Source organism: Papaver somniferum, unplaced genomic scaffold (genome assembly GCF_003573695.1).
Source record: "Papaver somniferum cultivar HN1 unplaced genomic scaffold, ASM357369v1 unplaced-scaffold_131, whole genome shotgun sequence".
Taxonomy (NCBI): domain Eukaryota; kingdom Viridiplantae; phylum Streptophyta; class Magnoliopsida; order Ranunculales; family Papaveraceae; genus Papaver; species Papaver somniferum.
Genome location: NW_020622270.1, coordinates 3,975,311 through 3,986,968, shown reverse-complemented (window position 1 = coordinate 3,986,968; position 11,658 = coordinate 3,975,311). Strand labels below are relative to the sequence as shown.

Below are 11,658 nucleotides of genomic sequence, written 5' to 3'. Positions count from 1 at the left end.
AACATTTGTGGTATGAAACAAGAGGACGATCATATTGGCCGAAAAATATCCAGATGGGACCAGAAGCTTTCAGAAGAGCTTTGTTCAGTTTTTAACCACAGCAGAGAAAATTCATCTGGAATCATATTATTAATTAATTAATAATATATATACACTCAGCGTCACAACATATGTTGTCCATTACATATTGGGTTGAGCGGCATATTTAGGGACAGTGAGCGACACAACATGGATCGCCAACGACAGTGGTGTGCTGTGCCCGGTTTAATGTTGTGTCATCAATGGCTACATTTCCAACTACTTTCCTTTCAATGTAATAACTCCATACCATTTGTGTATACTAAATCTACATCAGCCACACGTCTCGAAAAATACACACGTGGACATCATACAATGCCGGGGCATCAGAAGTAGATGCCACCCTCCAAACATCTAACAGACTCCGGTATCTCGAATTGCCATCTGCCACGTCATCATTGGTTTAGACGGCCGAAGAAGTAGGTAGTACTTGATAAGGGAATACTCGAGAAGCACGGTAGCCGCTGAGAAACTCACTTTACCCTATCCCAAGACGAATTCAAATTGGATGGATATGATGAAGCCAAACTGTCATTGAAATGACAACTGCATCTATAGCTGTCTGAAACGTGTGGACTGCCCAACCACTCGCATTTAAGACTACGAACATAGGATATGTGTCACAATTTTTATAGCAGGAACAGAGGTGGATCGTTGTTGCAATGTATTACTGTTGGGACATCATCGGATTACCATGAAGGTTATCTTTGGGATCGACACACAAATCAAGATGGTGAGTGATATCTGTGTCCATAAAAGGGATCCACTCGAAGAATCTATAAATACCCTTCTCAGCCAAAGGAGAAAAGATCGACCAATTTGAAATAAAAAAGCATTAGGAGAGAGAAAAAGATAAGTTTTTGGTATGAGTATACCCATATGTTTCTGTGTCTGTTCTTTACTCAATGTCAATTTACTGAGCTTTGTAATACATAGTGAAAATCTCTACATCTCGTAGACGTAGGCCTTACTTCTGAACCACGTAAATCATTGTCTTATTTACATTCTGCACTTTTTATTTCATTTATCATATGCCTTATGCACTGTTCCGAACTGCAATCGTCGTCTAAGTATTACCATCATATTTACGTTGTATGGCATGAGTAAAACGAAAACGAATATTACCGCTCAGAGTTTTCTCCTTCTTTTTATATCCCGCACATTCGTCCACTTAGAATGCCTTGCCTTATCGATACTATGGTAATTGATTGTGGACACAAAGGTATTACCGTTACTTCTGTGTGCTGAATTTGGCGCTAAAAACAGAAATTTTCGTCCCGATAAAATATTTATCTTTTCCTGTATGTCCTTGTTTTCATACTTTACTGTACTGTTACGAACCACGGATGCCAGTCATCTGATCTTACTCATGGTCCAACTCTTTAGTTGCGCATCACTAATACATTTTATAGAACAAAATCCCTTTACACCTTCAGAAAACAAGAGCATACATAACTCCGAGAAGACTTAATCTGACATCAGATGCGTGCCTTGGGGGAAGTGAACAGAAAAGTTTTGTAAAATTTTTTCTAAAAAGTTTGCAGATCTGAGTATTTTACAACAAGCGTTTCCGTCACACCTTACCCTTTTTTTTTCTTAGCATCATCGTTATACCCAAAATCAAATAGTTATGACAAAATCATTGTGGATCCTTGTTTTTTTCTTGGGTTGTTTATCCTTGCAAATTATGGAGAAAGCGAAAACTACTGGAAACACCAAAGCGTCATCAAAAGAGGCACCGAGAACATCGCCAGTCATCACGCCAAGCAAACAAAAGGGTGGAAAACTTAAAGTTACAAACAAGAATCAAGATGTAGCGAAGAGTACCACTCCTATAGATGCAACAACCATAGCCGCAGTAGCACTCAAGGTGGCAGCATCAAAAGTGGCAGCCGTACCACGAGCAGCAGATCACCGGGAAGTAGTTGCAAAATTTGCGGTACAACAGCCCGTCTATGGGATGCCACTTAATTTGGGCCTATGAATTTCTTCATCCACCTAACAGAAAATGATAAGGGGTGTCTAAAAGATTGTAAAAATACTAAATTAACCCTTAAAGAAATCTTAATTATTCTAACACAAATACAAATACAAAATTATAACTTAATTAACAAATAAAAAAATCATTAATCAAAACTCAATTTATTTTTCAATTTCCATCAAAATTAAAACTAAATCATAATCAATCACAAACAACAATTAAAATCTAATTTCCTTTTGGTTTATAAATAGAAAACCCAAAAACAGACAATTCAAGTGATTGAGTTAAATCACTTTAAACCATTCCTTCTAAGAGATACTCTACAATGATTTACCTCTAAAACTTTAAAATTCACTCATCTAGTTTTCTGAAAATCCACCCAGAATCGGTTTATATGTGCACCATAGTAATCCAATTGTGGCCTTAATCGCTTTTTAATGTGAACCTACATAACCCGATTCTGGGTTGATGTGATGAACATCAACTATAATCGAATTACATTAATACACACATCAACCGATTCTGGCTTCTTGTTCGGATTATTTTGGACCATATGTAATTCGATTATTTAGTTAAAAATCTCTGTACCCTTTTCTTCCAACAATAGGATTACATTATCGTCCATATAAACCGATTCTGAATAAGCTGCAATAAACTACCTCCAGGATCGGACTTTATAAATGTATTAGAAGTCCGATTTTGTTATAAATTTCATGAGCCCAAGTTACCCAAAAAAGAAAACCACTTTCATTCATTAAGCTTAGTTCAAGTTTGCAAAATACAATATAATAAAGCGACAAAATATAAGAATATGATAGATCAAGTTTTTAACATAAGGAAAATAATCACTCCAACAAATGGAGACCATCGAATTGATCCGTCTCGATCAATTCCTTTCATCTCCTCATGTTGGGATTGTATTTTTTTAGTCACTCCTTGGTGACCTCTGTGACCTCATTAAACCTATCTACCGGTGGTAGTGTACAATCATCACGTACTCTAAGACCGATATAATGTATGTTGTTATGGTTGAATAAAACAATTCTCCGATCCTTAAGCGATTCATCCCAAATGGTGTATTTTGGTGCGTATGTATAGCATGATCCCTTACCAAATAGATGAACAACGCAACTCCACGTTTCGGCCAAGAAATGACCACAAAGATGCATACACATCCAATGCTCTCGGGTAATTGGTTCATTCCCCTTTGGCCCGTGTACCCTAGCAACCATTTTTTCAAAAATCACTTCTTTGTCTTTTCTTGTTTTTCCTTCCTTCATCATCGATATGTTAAACTCATTGACTTCTTATAGGTGCAAGGCCATCATCTTTCTTAAGTATTGACATTGGGTTAGGTTCTCATCGTCCGCCAAACTTATATGGCTTATTTGTTCCGACACTACGTGATAACCACAATTCCCATCCGCATCCGCATCCACATCGTCGGTGGATAACACATAGGGCTTAATGATTTCAGGAAGTTTCGAGTAATACTCCTCGAATATGGTGTAACACGCTCGATGGGGTTTACCTTGTTCATCCCTAGGCGTGCTTCCATCACCAAGAGCGGTCCTTAGAGTCACCATAAAACCCTTTTGTCTTACTTGTCCTTTCCATGCACTAACCTTGATACTCGTTTTGTACTCGCTTGACTCTCTTGAGAAGGAACGATTAGATTGTTTGGCGCTTGACTCTCTTGAGAATGATCGATTGGATCCTCATGTTGCGAAGGAGCGCTTGTCCCGCTTTCTCCCTTCTTTTGTCGACCTTTTTCCTTTTAGCCGGTGCCTCTTCATTCTCAATTTGTGAAGGAACTTTTGAAACATTTGTCTTTGCTTGTGCGCTGCTTGTACCGCTTTCTCCCTTCTTTGGTCAACCCCTTTTCCTCTTAGTTGGTGCCTCTTCATTCTCAATGTGTGAAGGAACGTTTGAAACATTTGTCTTGGCTTGTGCGCTACTTGTCCCACTTTCCCCCATCTTCGGTCGACCCCTTTTCTTCGGAACCTTCGCCTCTTCATATTTAACGTCTTCATTCTCATGTCGAGAAAAAATTCTTTTATGACTCAATAACGGGTTTTTTCCGGTACGCATTTCAACCTTAAACTCGTTCCTTTCTTCCTTACTATCCATATTGGTAGGTGGTCTACCCGTCGGCGATAGCACTGTTTGGTTCTCCGAACGGTACCATATGGGGGTTTGAAACTAGTTTTAAGTCGTACATCAAAACTTTTCGTCCCAAACCATATTTTTTTACGAATTTCTCGATGAGTTCTCTTTTAATATCCGTGTCCACAAAGGATTCAAGTGGTTCTTCGGTTGAGGGTGGTTTGAAAGTAAGTTGCTTCCAAAACAGATCAATGATTTCAAAAGGAATTCCTTGTTGGTACTTCGCAATCATGTGACGACACGGAAATCCAAAGGCCATCATCGTCATACATGAACATACAATTCTTCTTCTCTCCATCTCCTTTTCCACATAATATTTGTAATCCTTCATCATAGAAATAAGTTATTCTTTCTCTAGCTTTTCCCAGAGATCCTTAGCTGAAGTCTCGTGTTGATAATTAACTCTTACTACAGTTGCTAAACACCCTCATATCGAAGAAAGACATAATTTATTCATCTTGTTCCAATGCTTTTCAAACATCTTCACTGGGTGACCGTCTAGAGCTTCTTCTAAGTCAAGATGAACAAGAGCATCCATTACATCCAATCTTCATAAACCAAAGTTGTAGGTTCCTGTAAACTTTTCTACCTTGAGTTGTGATCTATGTGAATGAAGTATTTCTTCTTTTGTTTCTTTATCTTTACTTGTGGACTCCGAATGTTCTCCTCCTAAAGAATCTTTCGGATCAACTGGTATATCCCCGTCAACCATTGTTCTTAAACAACCAAATATAGATAAAAAACAGAAGCTTTGAGATTAGTATTACCTCAAGCAATCTTCAGAAAAATACCTTCACTTCAACTTCAATCTGAGTACCCGTATCCAATAACGTAACCTCTCCCTGATACCAATTGTTGCGCCAAAGCCTGCGGAAGCGTTAGGTTTGCACTACTACGGGGAATCTTAATATCACCAAGAACACAATCACACACACAAGAAGAACAAGTATTTAACGAGGTTGAATCCTCGGGAAGGAATAAGCAATTTTTATATATCACCGTATAGGTCGGAATATACAAAGCTCAAGCTGAGAAGAAGAGAACTCTTACTAGTTTTGGTGTATTTTTTCTAGTTCTCTCTATGGCTATTTATACACATCAATAGGACTGGACACATTCTTTAACAAGGATTACTTTTCTTACAAGTATAGGGTTTCCTAACTTAGCTCTAAGAGACAAACCTCTTAAGCTGCTATACTTAGGACACAAATAACTAGATTTCCTAATCTAGTCCTTGACCGACCTACCAACATCCGCAAGATCGAGCAAATACAGATTTAACTTTTTATGGAAAGCAGTGTTATTTGTTTTATTGAAGGATGGATTGTTACGGTCGATTCCAGTCTTTGACAAAGTCGGTTGGGTTTCTTAAGATTGTGCCAACGGAGTGAATTTCTACAATCTTTCCTTTACTGGTGTGTTTCCTAAAATAACCACCAGCTCTAAGTATATAAGCAGCAGCTCGGCTGCTTTGAGATTGAGATACAACAACAGAAATTTAGGAAAAACAAGGTCGCGGGTGGGTGAGTTGTTGGGAACCAACTAGGAAGTGCTGCAGTCACTAGGGGAGGTCATGACCCTAACTAAACTTTAGTCTCCGGGGGATCCTCACTTTGCCATAAAGAATGGGAAGGGGCCTTTGGCTTGAGTTCTGCTCGCCATCAGTTGTTGTGATCTACTCACTGTCTGCAACTCGCCCACTTGAGCCACACAACCAAAGCCTCTGTGCCTTTAATCATGTGTTCAAGGCTTTGGTCTACAGAAAACCCCCTTTTTAACTCCGCCATTTTAATTAATAATGCTGGTCCCAAGCCCGGGTTTAAGGAGGATTTTTATAAGGATTATAGGTTTGTGGAGCTGAATTATAACGAGCCAGAAAAATTCTGAAACTGCAAAATTAACACCATTCTTGTTTGTAAAGTCAAGATCGTACTTCATACGGAAAATAGATCATTTGTCTAAATATTTCTAAAACATGGTTCAAATGGACGAGCAAAAATTAGTATGGGTGAAATAGACACAAAAAAGAATAGGAAGAATAAACTAGATTCATATCGAGGATGAAACTGGATACATCCTGATATAAATTAAAAATAAGAAAAAACATTTGAAAATTGGTAGGATAATTATTTACATCTTGGCTATTTTATATTTTCGTCCATTTAAACCGTATCAAATTTTACATGTCCGTTTCACCCATGAATTGTTGATTTTGGTCGTTTTAACCAATATTGTGTACTTCATATTCCCCTGATTGTGTAATTCCACATAATCCTTTGTAAGGGAGGTTGTTGAGCTCTAACTTGTTTATTTTCAAACCAGAAAGAGCAATACCCATGATCTTGAAGCCCACTTGGAAATGTTGCAAATACATTCAAGCATTCTAGACCTGTTTCAAGCACGAAGTTTCCAGACATAGATGGAGCTTTTATCTTTTCGGAATCTGTCCAATTCACCAAAAGCTTGTCTGCAGGAAAGGTTAAACAAATTCTGAGTACATGATTGTAGAACAACATCGTAAGAGTAACATATTTTGACATAAAAAACACAATCTTTCTACATCTATAGTGAGAAATCCCTAGGATCATCCCGTGGAACCTTTTTCGGGGACAGTGTCCCACCTAAATCCAGGGCGTGATTTCCATGGGACTTTCCCCGATTAGTTAATTGTTGAAACATATATCCAGGAGAGAAGGAGTTCATTGTGTAACTTGCCTGCAAAGAAATTCACTGTTCTGTAATTCAAAGCTACACCTATTGAAGTTACACATGCTGGCAATTGAAACCGTACAGTAATATTCTCAATCATTTTTCCAGGACTACTTATTCCAAATAACATGCTGACACGAGTAAATTTGGGTACAAAAGCAGGGAACTAAGTTGCTAAATTGATTAAATTACTCCCAGGGCATAACCTAACAATTGAAGAATGAAGGGAAAAGAAAGAAAAAAACTTGCCTCAATCAGCTTAGTTGGTACTTTTCTAGTGCAATTTTTTGAGCATTTCTTCTTCCGAGGGATCAAAATAGCACAGATCTCCCTATAGCACAATTACGAGCAGTACAACCAACTCTGTGAATGTAAGATTTTTCGTCATCTGGACAGTCCACCTAAAGCTACAAAAGAACCCTGTACAACCCAGTCAACTGGCTCCCTTCTTGAAATCAAGGCCCCTTGAAGAAAGATCAACCAAACACGTTTCAGACTCACAAAACTGGGGATAATTGTCATCCTTTTCTCGAGTTTCATCCGCTGAAGACAAATTTAGCTGTAACAGGGTGAGTTCAGATGATGAAACCATTTTGATACAAAAGGTGAGACATGGGAGTTTATAGAAATACTAATTCATTCAAAGAAAGACTATGAATATTCCGAGACGAAAACAATGAGACTAGAAGAAAAGACCAGCAACAATAACACAAATAATGCCAACTTGTGCTCTCTGCAACATTTTGACAAATTCAAAATGTTAAACTTTAAATGCTTTTTTACTTTTGTCTAATAATGAAGCAGTTTCTTCTTTATCTGTATTGCTAAAGAAAGATTATGCAAAGGTAGAAAGTAGAAATCCATGTTTTGAGAAGATTATGAAAATAATATATGCGATACAGAGCAGAGTCGAGTCAATTGTCTATCTACATACCTTAACTTACCACCAAATTCAATTACTAACGACTAGAAACACCTCAAAATTTCAGCTTAAATTTACAAAATTGTATGCAAGTACTGCCTATTACCAATTACTAACAGCTTTTGTAGATGACAGTAACAGCATTATAGTTGAAGTAATTCAAAATCACAAAATTGTATTAGTAAATAAGAAGGTCGACGAAGAAAATTCTCTCTTTTTTTTTTTTTTTTTTGATAAGCTCAGAGCTGATTTTTCTATATTCGGCTAAGATAAGGTAGAAGTACACCCAGAAATCTTTTCCACCTAAAACAAATGACATACTCTGTCCCAGTCCTATAGCAAGAAACAACTGCATACCATGATTACAATGTTCTAGAACAAAGATTTACAGCAATGGACCAACGTAACATATATGTAACTGGCAAGCATAATCATTACTTAGCTTAGTTTAATCAGAGGTTCTATCAACCTCAAGTGCTTGGAAAGACTTGCCATCCAGTTTCATAGCAAACTAGGTATACTGGCTTTGGGAGTTCATGTTTGGTTTTAGATGGAGTCTCTTATTAAGATGTGCGCAAGTACAAGTGTTAATCGCCTATGAACTGCCGTTAATGTCACTTTCCAATTTCCAAGTAAGAAATGAACGGTTAAAGAATAACCTTATAATATTCTTTCAAAACCTAGAGTACAGGATCTGATATGAACTAGTTGCTCTGTAACAAACTACGAATATAACAGCGTTTGAGATGATAGAATTAGTCGGGAAAAAGAACTGACTCAACACAGGTAGATATCAATTCGAGCACAAATAGCTTTGATATACAGAAGATTAACAACATTAAACACTATCCACTGCAATGTAAACAAGTCTTCCTTAAAGTTACAAGCATATACTCGGAAATTATTTCCAGCTAAAACAAATGACATATGTTGCCCCGATTCTATAGCTAGAAACAACTGCATACCATGATTATGTTCTAAGACAAATATTCACAGCAATGGACCAACATATCATATAGGTAACTGGCAAGCATTATCATTACTTAGCTTAAATGAATCAGAGCTTCAATCAACCTCAAAGGTCTTGGAAATGATGACTTGTCATCCAGTTTAGGAACAAACTAGGTATGTTGGCTCCGGGTGGTTCATATTCGGTTTTAGATGGTAAAGTCTGCTATTCAGATATGCAACTACCAGTGTTAATTGCCTTAAAAGTGTGAACTGCAAGTAAGAAATGAATGGTGAAATTAAGACTAGCCTTGTCTGATAGAACTGCACAAGGCAATTTATGCAAAGAATCATATCAAGAAGGGAAGCCGAAGCATATATAATACAATAGGAGTAGAAAAAGTATTCATTCCTTTCTTATTTGCAAGGGAAGAAAATCTAAAGAGGTCGAACTTAAATGATTAACTTTGCACAATTATTTGGAACCAATGGTACTTTCAAATACCAACTTTTATTTCACATAGAAACTTACTTAGGGGGTGCTTGGATATGGAATTCAATCCACAGGTCTAAAATGATGGTGCAGTTTCCACACACTGTAGCATTGGAATTTATAAAATTCACTCCATGAAAACCTCAAGGCAAGGCTGCAACTATTTATCCACAGCCTCAAGGATCTGCAATTGCTAGTTGGGAGGATCCTAGCGATCCCTATCAGAGGACCTAACTGTCCTACTCCTAACAGAGGAGCAGGCAAATAAAAAGGTGTTCAATAGTTACAGTCACAATCTTACTAATTTCATAAATAGGAGAAACACTAAAACAAAACTGAGCAAATTTGAAAGAAAGGGTAAAATGTTAACACAACATATCAAAGTCATCATCATTATATTAAGATTCCATATATTGTCCAAAGGGGAACACTGAGAGAAGAGTTGACCATACTGGTTTACATCTGATACATACAGGCATCAGAAAAAAGATTTTAAAGGGGACAAGGCCAGAAATGTGTCCGTATTTTAAATTTAAACAGCATCGGGTTGCAAAAGTAGCAGGGCAGAGTGGGTCTGGGTAAGAATCAATTAAACACTTTACATAAGCTAAATCAGATGCCAGCTTTTGCCTATAATGAGAACTGCAGCGCTAGCTAGGTGATAATACTATGAAAATAATGTATGTTGATATTGCCCAGAAAACGGCATGTTTACAAACTAAACTATGTGATGCTGTAGCTGCTCAATACGGGTTTCTTACATTTAGGCTCAACAACTGTTTCGAAATGTAAGTAATAAAAATATACAATTAGATGCCGTTCAAATAACAGTAGAACAGTAATTTTGTGACTTCCACTGTAAACTTAAAGATATTAGAATTTCCAAATCCACCAATGGCCCCAATTAGGTAAGTTGGGATTAAGTTGAGTTGACTCAAGATTGAGTTGGGATGGAATACTAGAGCAAAGTTTTTAGGTGTCTGTTTTATTCCATCCTCCTAATTCTCTGAATGGGGTTGGTTGACTCAAGATTCTCATCATATTCAAAATAATTAAATTTTTGAATTCTATTTGCTTTATTCCCAATCTCAAAAGCAATGAAACCCAACTTACCAGATTTATCATCAGCAGGATGATTTAGATGACGCAACTTGGAGAATGATGGATGCCCAACTGCACTTGTCCAGGATTTAGACACTGATTTACAATCCATAATTGATTCAGCTGGTAGTCGAGTTAGTATATCTAACGTTATCTCCAAAGGGAGGAACTTGAAATAATCCATGTACAACTGATGAAACCCTTTTTAGTTGAAGAAAGAGGGATTTGCAGAGGAGGACGGTATTGAGAGAAATTAGAAAATCTAGGGTTTTGTCGAGGTATTGGGGATTTCGAGTTCGGGAAAGAAGAGTGAAAAGGTCAAATTCCTTTTTCGCCAAATAAAACTACCAGATAAAGGCTTGGGAAAAGAAATCCCTTTTTAACTCAGCCAACGTAAGTGTGAACAAATGCAATTAGGTGATGGCCAAACTCGGTTTTCCACTATAGTAAAGAGGTCCGTGTTGGATAATCAGGTGCGTGTTCAGAAAACAAACGCTGGCGTAGGAAGGAAATATGCTGACGTAGGAAGAACAAACGCTGGCGTAGGAAAAACAGACGCGGTGCCTGAAAAGAAAACGATGGCGTTTTTGCTACACTCGTCAACGGGTAGTTTTTGTTAAAATTTGAAACTCACCTTCTACCTCTACAGATTACCACCATATTCAAACAATTCACTCACACCAAATTCACTTCTCTTGAATTTTCTCTTCTAAAATGGCTGATAAAACGATCACACTTTTGAGATGCAAAACTTGAAGTTGTTGTTTCTAAGATATGTAAGAGTTTTAAAAAGATTGAAAATTGTAAGAGGGAAGTGCAAGTTTTTGAAGTTGCTCCAAGAAAATGTTCCGCTAAAAGGAAAAGAAGAGTTCCAGTTTTGAAAGTTAACAACAAAAAATTCAAAAACAAAAGCGAAACTGTAAAAGAGCGCGTTGAATGGAAAATACAGTATAACTTCTATAAAATAATAGCCTTGGGACTAAGAAAAATTATTATTTTAAAGAAATATTATTTAACGATAATATAATAAATTATTTTATTTTATTTTTTTAAATAAATTCATCATAGGTTGGAATCGTACAAAGCTGTAGTTGGAAGCCTAGCAACAAGCTGGTCCCCAACACCTTTTTGAATAGCAATACCTAACCTATGGAAAATAAAACTGCCTAAGCCACTACCAGCATCATTGCTAACTAATCAATTTTTTAGAAGGTTAAAAAAACAAACAAGATCTTCACTAAGCTCCCCAGAGCAGTAAAA

The 11,658-nt window shown here is 37.0% G+C and overlaps 1 protein-coding gene across 2 annotated transcripts; it reads right to left on the bottom strand.

The window, feature by feature from the left end:
• Positions 1 to 7,185: 7,185 nt before the first annotated feature.
• LOC113332262 (probable F-box protein At1g53815) lies at positions 7,186 to 10,726 on the bottom strand. Of its 2 annotated transcripts, none has more exons than XR_003351411.1 (2): positions 10,411 to 10,726; positions 7,186 to 7,493 (listed from the first exon to the last, which is right to left on the bottom strand). XR_003351411.1 is itself a non-coding variant. In XM_026578836.1 (2 exons), exons 1-2 carry the CDS (start codon positions 10,580 to 10,582, stop codon positions 7,368 to 7,370), a joined length of 282 nt encoding a protein of 93 aa, XP_026434621.1. In that variant the 5' UTR covers positions 10,583 to 10,726; the 3' UTR covers positions 7,186 to 7,367. The 2 variants fall into 2 exon arrangements, 1 of the variants encoding a protein (XP_026434621.1); XM_026578836.1 differs by having other exon boundaries at positions 7,186 to 7,477.
• Positions 10,727 to 11,658: the final 932 nt, after the last annotated feature.